At 35.4% G+C, this 17,079-nt stretch overlaps 1 protein-coding gene and 1 long non-coding RNA gene across 2 annotated transcripts in view; one reads left to right on the forward strand and one right to left on the reverse strand.

Annotated features, from left to right (window-relative positions):
- The first annotated feature begins 1,984 nt into the window (after positions 1-1,984).
- Positions 1,985-6,669, forward strand: LOC111500293 (aspartic proteinase A1-like). Its single transcript, XM_023152021.1, has 14 exons — positions 1,985-2,087; positions 3,539-3,897; positions 3,979-4,039; positions 4,168-4,262; positions 4,344-4,456; positions 4,530-4,698; positions 4,806-4,845; positions 4,937-5,001; positions 5,256-5,369; positions 5,460-5,524; positions 5,612-5,768; positions 5,854-5,973; positions 6,180-6,268; positions 6,347-6,669. The coding sequence occupies exons 2-14, from the start codon at positions 3,547-3,549 to the stop codon at positions 6,429-6,431; spliced, it is 1,524 nt and encodes a 507-aa protein (XP_023007789.1). The 5' UTR covers positions 1,985-2,087; positions 3,539-3,546; the 3' UTR covers positions 6,432-6,669.
- Positions 4,782-17,079, reverse strand: part of LOC111465160 — a 14,465-nt gene continuing 2,167 nt past the window's right edge. The window contains exons 2-3 of the long non-coding RNA XR_002714158.1: positions 16,209-16,212; positions 4,782-4,793 (exon numbers count right to left, since the gene is read on the reverse strand). This is a non-coding gene — a long non-coding RNA (uncharacterized LOC111465160). The remainder of the gene's footprint in view (positions 4,794-16,208; positions 16,213-17,079) is intronic.

Below are 17,079 nucleotides of genomic sequence, written 5' to 3' on the forward strand. Positions count from 1 at the left end.
AGCCTACTTGTAGTTTCTTAATTACGGTCATGGTGGATGCTAGGGTACCACACTCATTTCTTGTCCTGGAAACTTAAGTCCTTAGGCTTTATTTTGAGTTATGAGTTCTTATCCTGATTCTGGCCCGATGACTTTGTCCTAGGTTTTGAGTTCTTAAACATGGTTATAATCTAAGAACCTTGGTTCTGGGTTCTAGGATCTGGGATCTTAATCCTTGTTCTAGTTTCTTGGTTCTTGTTCTTATATCATTAGTTCTTGTTTTGGCTCATGTCTTAGGGTACTAGAGATGAGTTTGACAACCTATTCTAAGGTTTCATGCATTCTAAGCAACAGAATCTAAGTCCTATGACTAAGGCTTCATGCGTTTCAAGTGACGTACTCTAAACTTGCATCAAAGGCTTCATGTGTTCCATGTGATACAACTTGAAACCTGCAATCAAAGCTTCTTAAGTTCCAAATGGTGTAGCTTGATATATGTGTCCAAGGCTTCTTACGTTCCAAGTGACACAGTCTGAAAACCTATACCAAAGGCTTCAAATAATCTAAGCGGCATAATCTGAATACCTACGCCCAAGGCTTCATATGTTTAAGTGGCCTAGTCTGGAAACCTACCTCCAAGGCCTATTACATTCCAAGTGATGCAGTCTGAAAATCTACATTCAAAGCTTCTTACGTTTCTAATGATGTAATCTGAGTCATGAACATGTTATATCGTGAGAGGTTTAGGAGTTCTTGGATTCTGCATTTGAGGACCTTAGTCTATTGTTATGAGTAGTACTTAGTAGTCTTCTTGTCTTAGCGAACTTAGGGCTTGTGTTGTACTCGTTCTTTTCTTAGTTTCGTGTATTCTTAAGTTTTTGCTCCTAGGGTTATTCTTGAGGCATAAGCACCCCTATGCAAAGCTCATAAATTATAAACCTTTCATAATAACATGAATAAGTCATTCATAGCATCATAAAGATTATAACATATTCTATGATGTTCTATAAAAATTGTGAATCTATGTTAAGGGGTCGTTAGGGGTAGTTTTGTCTTTTCCTTTAAGTCTTGGTTTGTACGCATGACTTGGTTTAGGTTCTAAACTTGACCCAAATATCTTGAAATCTTGAGTAACTTCATGTCCTTGTAACTACTTAACTCTGGGTTTAACTCTCAAGACAAAAATACTTGTTTGAAATTCAAATAACTCTCCAAGAAAGATCGACCATATCAAGCTTTAAAAAACACCATAACTCTAATCCACCCGAAATTTGTAAGCAATCTAAGAATGCTACGAGAATTACAATGTTTTTTAATTTAATTTTTCAATTTTTTATACTTCAAATCTTTTAATATCTTTTTTTTTTTCAAACGTTCCATTATAAAAAAAATAAAATAATAATAAACTTATACTTTACTTCTCTTCAAATACTAATCAAATAACTTCATAATCCAAACTAAATTATACGATTCGAGTGAGTTGTTCGAATTTTTTAGATCATCAAAATTTTTAAACATTCGAGAAATATGCTTTCACTCTATTGCCAAAACAACAACCGAGAAAACAAGTGAAAGAGGAAGCTCCCGTGGACATTCTTGGTTGGTCCCAAATTTATGGCAACATGGGCTCGTTAGCCGACCACTTTTCCAACAAAAAATAGTTAAGAACAAAGACAAAAAAGAACGAGGCAGAGACAGAAAATATAATAAATAAAAAATAGTTTATTTTTAATGTTCATTATTGTTTATTTTTCTTAAACAAGATGTCGACAATGGTTTATTTAAAGACATTATTAAACGTTGAGAAGCACAAACGTGAAGAATTCAAAAATTAAAATTAAAAATTATTTATTATTTATAATTATTTACACAAAAAAAATATTAGATATTTTGAAGCTTATCCAAACAAATAAAACCACATTTGTTCTTGCTGAAGAAGAAAAGAATCTTCTATCATCGCCGCACACGTGTACGGCAGATATTCGTAGCAGTGCCAGTACAAAGCTGTCTACTTAATTGTCAAAAACGATAAGAGAAAAAATTGCAGTTCCTTGCGTATCTACCGTTGAATACTTTCTGAACCTCTCCCCTTGGTTCTTGTCTTCAAGGTGAAACGCTTCTTCCATCTCTCTGATTTTTCTTCTATTTTTTTTTTTTTACTTCGATCTTTTGTTTCTTTTTATATCTCTTTGATCGTCGATCGCCTTCTGTTTTGGTGTTGAATTCTGTAGTGATATTGCTTCGTTTATATTCTGTTATCTTAATCTTCTTTTATTGCTTCATTTAGATCTTTGGAGCATTTGAATTTTAGATACCAATGCTTCTTGATCGTTGAGTGTTGCGAGTGCACTTAATTCCAACACTGATTTACTTCGATTGTGCTGATTTTTCCCCATTTTCCATGTTTTCGCCCGTTGAAAGGACTTAATCGTGGCTACGTGTTCTTTGTTAGACCACCGATTAAATTTTCTTTTCCAAAACTTGACTTGTTGGATGGACTTCCTTCTGTAGAATCGTGCTGTATTTTGTGATCAACTTTTTGAATAGCATACTTAGCTTCTGGAATTAAATAGCTTACAGTTTGTCGGAAACCTGAAAGTGTGTGCATATGTAATTTGTATTTATGTGTGCAAGCCAGATTGTATGTGAATATTCTGTGGTTTGTCGTGAGGCTGCTGATTAAAAGTATGAAACTATAGATCAAATTTGATTTTCCCCTTGGCACTGTCCTTTGAAATGAGGCAGGTTTCCTCTGTAAACAATCTCTTAAATAAAAAACTAAATAAAACCAATGAAAGAAGTTTATTGGGTTTGCACATATTATTGAACAATCTTATCCAAGCCTCAATTTCTTTAGTTTTTCATTATCTCTGTTGAGGATTGTTGGTGGGGAGTCCCACATCGGCTAATTAAGGAGATGATCATAGATTTATAAGTAAGGAATACATCTCCATTGGTATCAGGCCTTTTGGAAAGACCAAAAGTAAAGTCATGAGAGCTTATGCTCAAGGTGGACAATATCATACCATTGTGTGTTGAGGATTGTTGGGAGGTAGTCCCACCTTGGCTAATTTAGGGAATGATCATGGGTTTATAAGTGCGGAATACATCTTCGTTGGTATGAGGTCTTTTGGGGAAGCCCAAAGCAAAGCCATGAGAGCTTATGCTCAAAGTGGACAATATCATACCATTGTGGAGAGTCGTGATTCCTAACATTGTAGAGGTCCGTGATTCCTAACAATCTCTATTATATAAAGTGCTTATTTTATATATGTCTCTGTGTGTGTGTCACCAAACAAAGCTTGGACATTTTGCATTGCCCAGGCTTGTATCGACAAACTACTGCACTTGAGTGCGGTTTGTATTTTAAGTGACAGTAAATGACTTCTGCTTTGACTTATCGAAGATTAAAGAATCATAAAGTTCTGTGATTTCTTTTTTGAAATGTGAAATTTGGTATATAGATATTAATTAGTGTGCTAACCTTTTGCATCGTGTAATGAATTGTTGCCGTTGTGACTACCATTGGACTCTAATATAGCGTGTTCTCAATTGACAGTGAGCAACATGGGTACGAGAATTAAGCTTTTTACAGCCTTGCTCTTCATTTGCTTCCTTATGTTTCCAATGGTTTTTTCTGCATCTAATGATGGAAAGGTTAGAATTGGACTGAAACGGAGGAAGTTCGGCCAGAACATCCGAGTTGCTAGCAAGATTGCAACCAAGGAAGGAGTTTCCTTGAAAAATTCTGTTGAGAAATTGGGAGATTCAGCTGATACTGATATTGTAGCATTGAAGAATTACTTGAATGCTCAGTATTTTGGTGAGATTGGTATTGGTACGCCCCCTCAGAAGTTTACTGTTATTTTTGACACTGGCAGTTCAAATTTGTGGGTTCCATCATCCAAGTGCTTCTCTGTAAGTTCCCATCATCTTAATTGTGAAAAGATTTATCTGTCCTTTATAAAAGAACACGCGGTGATTTTGAGTTATTCGTAGGTTGCTTGTCTACTCCATTCCAAGTACAAGTCAAAGCGTTCAAGTACTTACGAAAAGAATGGTTAGTACTCTTCCTAGCTAGTGTTATGGTTGCAAAATTGTCTTCTTCTTAGACACTTTTTACTAATGCATTTGAGTCCCCCATGCTTCTTTTGTGATATCATAAACGTTATTAAACGCATTGCACAGGTAAACATGCTTCGATTCAATATGGGACTGGTGCTATTTCTGGCTACTTCAGTGAAGACCATGTTAAAGTTGGCGACCTAATAGTTAAGAAACAGGTATTTGTTTATGTTTATTTCTGTTCTTTTCATTTATTTATTCTTGGTTGTCTTTTAATTTTATAATACTTTTCATTCCAGGAATTTATTGAGGCAACTAAGGAACCCAGCCTCACATTTGTACTCGCCCAATTTGATGGCATACTTGGACTTGGCTTTAAAGAGATCTCAGTTGGAGATGCAGTGCCTGTATGGTATGTGGATGCATTATGCAAAGAAGAGTTCTTATTGATGGTATAGATTACTAAATGTTTAGTAATCATACAGGTACAACATGGTTGACCAAAACCTTGTGAAGGAACCTGTTTTCTCGTTTTGGTTCAATCGAAATGAAGATGAGGAACAAGGCGGTGAAATTGTCTTTGGTGGTGTCGATCCAAATCACTACAAGGGGGAGCATACATATGTTCCAGTTACCAAAAAAGGATATTGGCAGGTTCGAAATCTATGCTTTTTATAAATAGTTTACATGTAATATATCATTGTCTTTGTTACTAGCTGTTTATTAGGAAACAATTTTGAAATCATTTTCTATGTTGACAGTTTGATATGGGCGATGTCCTGATCAATGGGAGTACCACTGGTATGCTCAAAACTATCAACCCTGTGATCAACCAAAATATTGTTTTCATATCTGCCTCTATTAATATTGACTTCAAAAAATCCTGTCGCAGAATTTTGTTCAGGTGGTTGCTCAGCTATTGCTGATTCAGGAACTTCTTTGTTGGCTGGTCCAACGGTGCGTTCTACCCTTCATGTGCATTAATGAAGTTAAAAACACGTTTATTTACTTGTAGCATATGATTTTCCTATGTTTTAGGATGCCTTTAATTTAGCTTTATTCATATTAAACCGTTGATTTTCTCCTTCGCATTAATTTACTTTCGAAGATCTTATGGTTTCTAAGATCTTATTGTCCGATTTTCCTATGCTCTGAGGTTTCTTGGTTGCATTAATTTTTATGGTTGGCTGAGATTTACCCCTTATTTTCAGTCTATTATTACTCAAGTTAATCATGCCATTGGGGCCTCGGGGGTTGTAAGTGAGGAATGCAAGACTGTAGTTGCAGAATATGGAGAAACCATAATCAAAATGCTGTTAGCAAAGGTATTGATGTCTCTCTTTACATTATCAAAGCTTCAACGTATGAATCTCATTTGTTCAATTCTCTTGACTAATTTTATTCTATTTTGGCAGGATCAACCCAAGAAAATTTGCTCTACACTTGGTTTGTGTGCTTTTGACGGGACCCGTGGTGTAAGGTTTGAATTTTTTTTCCCTCAAATTTTTTTAGGTTCATTTCTGAGGGTAATATTTACGTCCCGTTCCATCTTTTGGTGATGTTTCAGTATGGGGATTGAGAGCGTTGTGGATAACACGACACAGAAATCTTCGAATGGGTTGCATGATGTTATGTGCAACGCATGTGAGATGGCAGTTGTATGGGCACAAAGCCAGCTAAAGGATGAGAAAACACAAGACCAGATTCTTAATTATATAGATGGGGTAAAACAAAACAACTCTTCTCCCTCTGAAATTTCCTTCAAAACTCTGCTTCACCTACTCATGTGATCGTCTACTGTTATTGCAGCTCTGCGAGAAGCTGCCCAGTCCAATGGGAGAATCAGTAATTGATTGTGATTCCTTGTCTACTTTGCCTTCCGTTTCATTTACTATTGGTGGGAAGGTCTTTGATCTTAAGCCTGAGCAGGTAAGATATGTTCGGTCATGCTCGGTATCTTCCACGTCTGGACTCTTCCCTGGGAAAAACATCTTCTTTAATTTTCATCTGGGCATTTCTTTTAGATCTGCTAGCAATCTTGTTCATTTGCAAAGCTAGTTTGCAACCATAATGAGTTTGTTTTACATTTATCACACTTTACTGAATCTATTATGTATTTCTTGGACTGCGACCAGTATGTGCTCAAAGTCACCCAGGGACCTGTAACTGAATGCATCAGTGGATTTGCAGCTCTGGACGTGCCACCTCCACGGGGACCCCTCTGGTTAGTTTTTATTTATCTTAAATTACGTGTTGAATCGAAATCGGCACTTTAGCTAACATGGTATTGTTCATCACATAGGATCTTGGGGGATGTTTTCATGGGTACCTACCATACTGTATTTGACTATGGAAACTTGAGAGTTGGATTTGCAGAAGCTGCTTAAATGCTCAAATGTCAACTTGCTTTGTATCATGAAGTTCCCAGTTTCCACGATTCTCGTTGTCAAATAAGCTTATGGTAGCTGTTCATGTAAATATGTATTTAGCAACTCTCTGTGGAAACCGACTATATATACTTAAGAAACAAAGACCTGGATATTTGGACTGTTTAGGGGTTGGGATTTACATGCCACCATCTATTGAAGTGTGGACTTGGTACTTTTATTGATGATCTTTCAAGTCCTTGGTAGCTAATTAATGATTTTATCGTCTATTTTGAGGATAAGCTTTCATGGCTTGGTTTTATTGTCTTCCCAAAAGGCTTCATACTAGATGTGATAGTATTATTTACTTATAAACTCGTAATTTTCTCCTTAATTAGCTAATGATGGACTCTTCTCCCAACAATCTACCTCTCTACGTGATCCTTTACCCATCTTTGCTTTATATTTGAACCTCTCGAAGCCTTGTCTTTGGTCATTTGGGTTAGTCACCCCGTTCCTCCTTTTTGGACATTTTGGAGTCCTATGGCCCTTTGCACCACGGATGAGACATACATTAGTTCTTGCCAAGCATTCTCCCTTATTTAGCTTTTTGTACTTAGCCATCGGTTGTTGTTTTGCTTATGGGACGTTTGATATGTCTTTGGAGTGTCCTTATCAAGTCCTCTCTCGTGTCTTGCTTGCTCCACCTTTTTGTCCTTTTCGTGGTGCATGCCTAGTGTCACAATCACCTTTTCTTAGCAGTAAATTGGGCGATTGTGTGGCACTCAGTCTTAGCACTGAGTGAGTCAAGCCAACTTCGGATCATGTTGCCTATGATCGGACGTGTATTCAAACCTCAGGCTCTGATTTGAAGAGAAGATTTAGAAAACGCGGGGAGAGGTTTTGGAAAAAGAATTTTGAAAGCAAGAATGAGAGAGACATTGAGAGTAGTGTTATATAGCATGCAAGCAAAAAGGTAACAACAATTGCTTAAACGGTATATAACTTTTCGGGTAGGGAGAATTTGACAACATCCCCTATAGTGCATTTTGAAACATTTCATGTCTACTAGGTATAGCCATGATTTCGCCGAAACATCACACTCTTAAAGAAAACAAAAAGTAAATAATACAACATGAAAGCAGTAAAAGAAAGCAGTAAAGTAGTACAAGAAGGGTTTCGGTGTGTCACAGGCATGTGGTTGTGGGCAACACGCCTTGGAAAAATATGACCATGACACCTAGCAAAGTGACGACCTTGATTGCAGTTGCATAGTCACTTGATATATGAGTCGCTACTGCGTGTCACGGGCATGTAGCCATGTGCCACACGTCTTGGACAAGTATGACCGTGACACCTACCAAAGTGACGGCCTTGAGTGCAATTGCATAGTCTCTTGAGGCATGAGTCACTACTGATCCTTTTATATCCCCTCTAATGCCCTTTACGAAACGAAGTCTTTTTCTTCTCTATATCTTCTAACTCTGGGACAAACCTAGATAACTTAGTGAACTCCTAAGTCATATTCTTCTACGGTCCTCTCCCCTTGCTTAAGGCTTAAGAAAGCTTCTTGGTTTTTAAACATGACCACTATAGGGTAGTACTTTTCAAAGAATACCTCCTTAAAGCGGCTCTAGGAGATAACTCCATCTTCAGCACTTACCGTCTTGGAAGTTGACTTTCATAAAAAAAATGTGTCTCTCCTCTAAGCATGTATTCTAAACATGTATGTGGCGCAATAGACCTTGACTCTCCAGAGTCGTTCATATTATAGGAAGGTGGTCTCTATAGCTTCTAGCCATGCCTCTGCGTTTACTGCATCAACCTTGCCCCCATCAAATGGTGGGTCAAACTTCTTAAAGTCCTTGATGTAATGGGATTCTTCAATAGTCCCTTGGAAACTTCTAGGGATTTGCACTCCTTAGGTTGTCATAAGAGCATGTACTATCTAGCTCGCCTGTGTTTTTAGGGTTGACTTCATGAAAGACGGTAGGGTTTCTAGAATGAACGTGAAGGTGGACTGTCCTGAAGGCGTAGTTTGATTTGGTTAGGCTCTTGTTGTGTTTCTATTTCTACATTCTAGGCTTGAGCCATTCCTACTTCAGGGGGCTCATTCAGTGGATTCTGAAGCCATCCTTCAGCTTCCTCACCTAACTGGGGTCCTCTTCTTGGGTGACATGATCTTAGTCCTGAAAGAATATTCAGGATCACTGGGCCTTTAGACTGTCTTAGGTCTTATCTATTAAGTAGTAACCTTATGATCATGCACCCAATTACTTGAAGTTCCAGGCATACCTAAACTTCAGAGTCTTAAGGCTTACTTGCCTGGTCTTGACAGTGCATTCTCTTGAGTTGGGCTATAGAAAAACTTTGGGCTCTAATACAACTTTGTAAGGAATGGGCTGACTCGATGACTTCAAAAAGATGGGTAAATTTTTTGCGGTATAAGACAAAAAGATTTAAAACATAATATACATTATATTTACATTATAACAAAATTGTGTTCATACATAAGTAACACAACATAACAGATAAAACACAAAATAAGAAACATATACAAAACATTTTAAAACAAAAGGGTTGAGGACGACGGGTGAGGCTTGTCTATGATACATATACTAAAGTTTACTCCTAACCTCAACCAATTCCTTATTACTTGAAAAACATGGAAAATAAGGAATAAGTACAAAGACTGGGTAAGTAGCCTACTTGTAGGCTATTAATTGTGTTCTTAATATGCTAGGGTACCACACTATTTCTTTTCTGGTTCTTGGAGTAAATACTTAGGCCATTTAGTTCTATTCTTGACATGAGGGTTTTTATCATGATCTATCTTGAGGACCATGGTCCTAGGATTTGAAACTTTAGATCTGATCTAAGGGCCTTAATGGTGTGATTCTTAATTCTTATCCTTAGAACTTAGATCTCGATCCATGTTCTAGTCCTTGATCGTTATCTTGTTCTTGGTACTTTCTAGGTTCTTCTTTGGTTCTTGGTTTGTTCTCCAAGACTCTCTCCTTAGGATTTACGGTACTAGTCATGAACCAGGTGTCCGAGGCTTCATGTGTTCCAAACGACACGGTCTTAACCCGCATCTAGGGCTTGCCCTATGATACGGTCTGAAAACCTATGCCCAAGGTTTCATGCGTTCCAAGCAGCATAGTCTGAAAACCTACATCCAAGGCTTTACGTTTCAAGCGATATAGTCTAATCCTGCATCCATGGCTTACCTTGTGATACAACTGTTGGGTTTTATGTTCTAAAACTCATAGTTTGTAAACAAAAACATATTTTATTTTCAATAAAGTTATTATTGTTGTTTATTCAGTAAAGATTGTTATTGAATAAAGTGAACTTTACGATCATTAATCTAAATCCTATAAACTAAGAACACTCTAGCTATAGTATGATTACTTGAAATATATGTAGAGACATAAGAGTTGATCAAGTTCAAGTATATAGTCAAAATGATCTATAGTATAAGTATAAGGCTGAGTACCTTATTCTGGGGATACTATGGATGTGGCCCACTTTTGTATATAATATAAACAATGTGATCACTAAATTGTACATGTGGAGACATGTGAGTAGGGGTATCCTATGCAATGAGTATTGCATAAGATCGGACCATGAAGAAAATCACTCTCACTTTATAATGTCGTTTACTGTTGAGACTGATTTTCTTTTCATTCGATGACCTAGGTAACTCGATCTTAATCCTGAGCTAACCATGAACTCCTGTTTATTCGAAATTATCCTTAAATTTGCATGGGTGAGAGTGGCTCAAGTTTGCCGACTCAATAGACCTCCCATTTCAGGGATAAGACTGGGTAAATGGCTGGGGACGTGGGGTGCAAGATGGATTCACTCCTACCCACTTTTAGGGATAGAAGAAAGGTAGTTCACTTAAGTACTGACTCTAGGTCTTGAACAAGGGGCCCCACCCTCTCATTGGCCTGAGAAGGATCCAGTTTACTAGTTGGACCACAAACCAATTGTTCATTAGAGGATCAGTGAGACATAAAAAACAAAGAGTAACTTCAAGGGTAAAACGGTAAATTGACCTAGCTCTAGTTATGAACAACCTATGAAGGATCGACTTACTAATCATGGTTATATCAAATGGATAGAAATATATTTATAGTGAGGGGAGTGCAACTACTAGGCTATAGTGGAATGTCCTAGTAGTTAACGAATGTTGGTTAACAAGGTTAATGAGTTTAACCGGTTAATCTTGGATCGTTGGAGCCCATGATCTATAGGTCCATTAGGTCCCACTGCTAACTCATATCGGACTAAACCATATAACAACATGACGAGTGAGTTTGAAGTGTTCGAATTCAAATTAGGGAGAATGCGCTACATATATACGATATATTTAACCGCATTTTTGTTTTATTTACGAATTAAACAAAAAGAGAGAATATGAGATATTTAAATAAGATTTAAATATCTTAATCAAATATGTGTCGGAATTACTTGGGATTGGTATTTGAATTAATATTAAATATAAATTAAATAGTTGAATTAATCATTTAATATTACTTTGATTTGAAATTAATAATTCAAATTGATTGTTGAATCAAAATGAAGAAAGTCAAAATGTTAACTTCATTTAATGGAAAAATACATGTTAGTGGAATTTTGAGGTGTTAAAATTTGGTTAACTCAAGCATGCATGCTTGCCACATAATCTCAAACATTTGAGTGGAATTTTGAGTGTCAAAATTTGGTGATCTCAAATTTGCATGAACATGCAAACATGACTCTATAAATTGAGTGATCATGATACATGGAAGGTTGACTTTTGGAAAAAAAAAAAACCTTGAGAAAAAACCTCTCACAAACTCTCTCTTCATATATACTAAATCCCTCCCAAGTTCAGTCACTCACCGGATTCCACAATCCCGTTCTAAGGCCGGAGAATAGTGGAGAAGACACTAGTAGTGGTTCGAAACCGGTTCATGAAGAAAAAGGAATTTGAACTACAAAAGGTTAATATTCAAACTCATTAAATTTTAATACTTATGAAAATTCTAGTTATTTACTATAATTGATGTTCTAAAAGTGCCTAAGATCCAAATTGATTCCGCATGTGTTATATTAACACCATCAACAACTTGAATACCAATGCCCAAGGCTTCATTCTTTCCAAGCGGCATAATCTGAACACCTACACTCAAGGCTTCATACATTCTAAGCAGCGTAGTTCTCATGAGCATGTTGTACCGTGTGAGGTCTTAGGAGGTTTTTGATTCTTGGCTAAAGTAGCTTACTCTCTCCTTGTTCCATCATGGCTCTAGATTACTCCCTATGATAGACCATAAAAGTCACATGATTGGTGCAACATGAACATGACATCCTACAAATCTTAGAGTACCAAACATGGTGCAGGACATCTATCTAGGTGAGGGAAATTAGGCCAAACATGACATCTTGTTAAGAAAACTTGGTGCAGGGCATTCCACCTAGAAAAGGAAAACATGGGCCTCTGAAAGCACCACTTGGTGGGAGGTCATGGGTTACATTAGACATAATTAAAGTATTACCTAGCATTCTTGAGTTTCTGTGTCTAAGGACCTTAGTTCCTTATCCTTAAGTGGTACCTAGCATTCTTCTTACCTTGGTAGTTCTAGAGCTTGTGTAGTATTTTTCTTGGTAGTTCATCGACGTAGCGGAAGCATTGAGAATCGTTTTGATTTTTATTAAGAATTAAAACAAATCAATAAATAGAAGAGTAAGAACTCTACCTTTGTAGAAACCCTAGCTTGCAAGACTCCTCGGAGTATTCCAACCATGCAGAAGTTCTTCAACATTCCACAAGATCTTCCTTACTATAACTCGAACACAAAGTCAAGGCTTGTGGGAGCCTCTTGAACGAAAATCCCAAAGGGATTGGAGAAAGAGTTTCGAGAATTCTCTACATATGTAATTTCATTCTCAAAAGAAAGTTGGAGAGATCGATGTGTCTTTGGTTCAACCCAAGGGTCCTATTTATATAGGAACTTTCAGGAGAATATTTGCCAAATAATATATTTGCATATTTAATATATTAGGATATTATATCTTATATACATCATATTTAGATATTATAAAATATCATAATATATATTTAATTAATTTGAATTTCACTCCAATTTAAAATATATTTTTATTTAATATATTATATTAATGGATTTAATATTTAATGGTATCAAATACAATAAATATATTTTTCTTTTTTAATATATTTAATATATTCATTAATTTGAACTCTTCCCATTAATATGTTTTTCTCGATTTATATTTAACTTATCTAATATATTAAATATTAATTTGAACCCTTCAAATTAAATATATTTTCTCTATTTATTAAATATTAATTTAACATTTCAAATTAAATTTATTTTCTCCTTTAAATTTAATATATCTAATATATTAAATATCAATTTGAACACTTCAAATTTTCTTTCAAATAAATTGAACATTTTTAGCGTTATTATAAGCTAGCAAAGGATCTCATGGACCTACAAATTATAAGCTCCAATGATACAAAATTAATTAATTAAACTCTTTAATTAATCAATTTCCATTTATTAATCATAGGTCACTCCACTATAGACCTAAAGTTGCACTCTTATGCATTGTAGGACAAGTTATGTCCATCGATATAATCATTACAAGCAAGATCCTTCACGAGTTGTTCATAATTACAGTTGAGTCAAAAGTCTATTTTACCCCTGTAATTACATATTTCACCTTAAATATCACTGATTCTCTAATGAACAATTTGTCTATGATCCAATCATAAACTAAGTCCCTCTCGGGCCAATAAGAGGGTGGGGCCCCATTGTTCAAGTCCCGAAATCAATACTTAAGAGAACAACTCATCTACTATCCTTATATGGAAAGGAGTGAATTCTATCTCATGATATTATGTTCCCAACTCCCTATTGGGTCAAGTCCCCAAAATAATAGGCATATTGAATGGGCTAAAAGAGTCATTCTCACCCATGGAAATTAAAGAACAAGCCCTCACACTCACCGGCAAGAGTTCATAACTCACTCAAGATTAAGATCGAGTCGCATATGATCATCATGTGAAATATTAATCTTCTCAATTAACGGATTTATAAAGAGAGATTAAATATTTCTTGGTCTAGTCTCATACAAACTCATTGTATAGGATACCCCCACTTACATGTCTCCACATGAATGATTTGGATCAAATCATTTGTAACGATTACAAAGTGGGTTGTATCAATAGTGTTACAAGGATAAGGCACCCAACCTTATCCATATACTATAAACTCTTTAGGTTATTACTTGAACACACGATCCCCTTGTATGTCAACCACATGTTGTTCAAGATTACATTAATAACTTTGGATTTCCATATAATAGATAACAATTAAATCACAAATAAAATAATATAAATTATTGTTAAAAAAAACTAAATAATTAATTACGAGGCTTTACGGCATAAATCTCGGTTCTTAATTTCTTGGGGCATGAGTTGTATCATGCCATTCATAAACATATGAACCCATATATGAATTCCATCATAGTACAAGCATGAGTTATTCTAGAAAGTCATAGAGTCATGATGAATTTTTTAGAGGGTTCTAGAAGATTCGTAAGGTGTTTCTGTTTCTTGGGTCCTAACTTGGTTTAGGTTCCAAACTTACTCTAATCAAATTGAAATCTCAAACGTATCTTTATGTTCTTAAGAATAGGCCTTATAGAAAATATTAGGTCATTTGAAGCACGTCTAGACCTTGAAAATATCATATGCATTTTGATCATTTTACCCCTTAATTCATGGTTTTGATACTTAACATGTTTCAATAGCTTTCAAACTTCACAACATCATCAAAAATCATATAATAAGATCTACTACAGAGTTTCATAGCATTTGGAGGTCATCTAGGTCACGACCCATAAATTACCTTAGGGGCATTATGATCATTTTACACCATTTCTTGGTTTACCTACTTACTCTTATCCAACTAACCCCAAATTTCCTATATAATCTCAACATGCTATAATATGCACAACATTAAAATTTCATAGGTAGCGGAGTTCATCTAGTGAGTTATTTTAACCTTACTTAAATCTCGAGCAATTTCATCAGTTCAGGGTCTTAACTCTTGGTTTTTGGTGTTTTTGTTTCATATTTCCTTAATTCATACTTAGTTTAGGTTTCATATAGAAATTCAAGCGATTCCTACAAGTTTTCTTTCACTGATTCTTTATTGTGTCTAGTTTCTAGAACCATAAAAGTTTTCATAAGAGCGAGTCTGGAATGGGGTAAAATTAGAAAAAAAAACTGAAGGTCAAATTTTAGGTTGATATGGCTAGTTAAGTTGAATTGGCCACATCATCTTTAGAATTACCGAGAGTTATAAGCATTTGAGATAAAATGAACTTAGTTGAGGGGCATTTTGGGCATTTTAGCCCTGACAAGTGTAGACAAGACTTTGATGACCCCCCATATTGAAACAACAATAATAGGAGTCTATCTAACATAAAAGCAAGTACAAGGGGTTTAGAATGAGTGTCGGCCATGGACAACACTTCCTGTACAAGCATGACTGAGACATCCGACATGCAACCATAGATAACAGATCGTCACATTCTCTCTTTAAGTGTAAGATATAAGATAGGGCAAAGAGCACCTCACGTCCTGTACAAGCATGACCGTGACATCCGACATGCAACCATAGATAACCGGTAGTCACGTTCTCTCTTGAAGGGTAAAATATGGCAGAGGGCGCCTACCTATTTCAGTCCTCTCCCACTGCATTTATTCATATCACGGTAGATAAGCATGGTCACATAGTATTTTTTTTTTTTTTCTCGTTTATTTCTTTTATATTTGCTGTATTATGTCATATTTTATTTATTTTGTCATTTTGGCTCTCTTTTTCAAATATTTTATTTTATCATTACAAAAAAAAAAAAAAAAAAAAGAAAGAAAGGGTAAATTATTGTGCATGTATGTGTATATGCTGTAGTTTGTAATGTTTGGGCTTTATATTTAATTTCTAATATTATAAAGGTTCATGTATGATTTTTTTGAGTTAGAATTTCAGTTTATTAAAATTGATTGTTTGACTTGATTCGGCTCCAAAAGAAACCTCTACCCATAGAAATCATATACCTCCATCATATAAATGCGTTGGTCGAGAGTCGACCCCAAGTCTGTTTGCCAGGAGTCAAACCCATATCTATTGCTTGGAAGGCAATTATCCTAATCATTGGACTACAAACACTTATTGAAATACACCTCATACCTTAGGTTTCATTGATTTTGTTTCATTGATTTTCTAGTGAAGAGTCTGTTATTATAAACTATAAACTAAATCCAACACAAGTGAGACGGTGACAAGCGATCGTTAGTCCAATGGAGCCTAAGGTATGAGGTGCATTTCAACAAGCTTTTGTAGCCCAACGATTAGGATAATTGCCTTTCAAGCAATAGACTCGAGTTCGACTCCCAGCAAATGCATTCATATGACAAGTAGTTAATAATGAGACTCTTCACTATAAAACCAATGGAATCTAAGATATGAGGGGTGGTACTTCAACAAGCATTTGTGTAATCCAAATGGTTAGGATAATTTCCCTCCAAGCACACCATCCATGTGGTGTGTTAGATTATGAACAAATTTTTATATCTATGACGGTTCTTTTGCTTATAACTATTGCAATATGAAACAATTGAAAAGTACATCAAATCTGACTATGTATGGTTATTTGGAGAAGTAAATATACATTAACTAGCTCCTTGACTATGTCATGATCTATGGGAAGCACATAACTTTGGTAGAACTTTGGGGAGAAGATAACTTTGTATTACTAGAAAAGGAAGCTAAGCTAAATTGATTTTCTACCTCTTCCACTAATACTAATATATATATATAGGTAATTCAGGACATTTTTCAATACCATTCAGGATTCAAAAACCATGCAGTTGTTAAGTATGGTTCATGTATAATAAATATGAACTAATGAACCTTCACGTACATGTACTTATACATATATCTATATATGTATCTACAAATGACTCTTCAACACCCTCTCTTAAACTGAATTCAACATAAATTTGTTTAAGACTTCACTTCATCTTTTTGAATTAGATCCTGGATTCTGCACGTCCCCATCTTTCTTCTAAGCTTATCGAACAATGGTTGTTTCAAGGGTTTTGTGAATAGGTTTGCAATTTGTTCATCACTTCGACAAAAATTGAATTCAATAGTACATTCTTTTTACAAATCACGTCAGAAATGAAATCGAACATCGATGTACTTGCTCCTTTTGTGTAACACAGGATTTTTAGACAACTTAATAGTTGACATATTATCACAATAGATAATAGTCGAACATGGTTGCTTCTGATTAAGAATTTCAAGCATCTTTCTCAACCAAATTGTTTGGCACGAGCATGTTGTTGCTGCAACAAACTCTACTTTTGTACTTGAGAGTGTCACAATAGGTTGTTTCTTTGAAGACTAGCAAATAACTTCTTAACCCATCATGAAAATCTTCCTGAAGTGCTTTTATGATCATCTATATCACCTGCATAGTCGCTATTTGTATAGCTAACCATCTTTGAATCATTTTTTTTTTTTTTTTTTTTTTTTTTTTTTTTTTTTTTTTTTTTTTTTTTTTTTTTTTTTTTTTTTTT

Source organism: Cucurbita maxima, unplaced genomic scaffold (assembly GCF_002738345.1).
Source record: "Cucurbita maxima cultivar Rimu unplaced genomic scaffold, Cmax_1.0 Cma_Scf00028, whole genome shotgun sequence".
Lineage (NCBI taxonomy): Eukaryota > Viridiplantae > Streptophyta > Magnoliopsida > Cucurbitales > Cucurbitaceae > Cucurbita > Cucurbita maxima.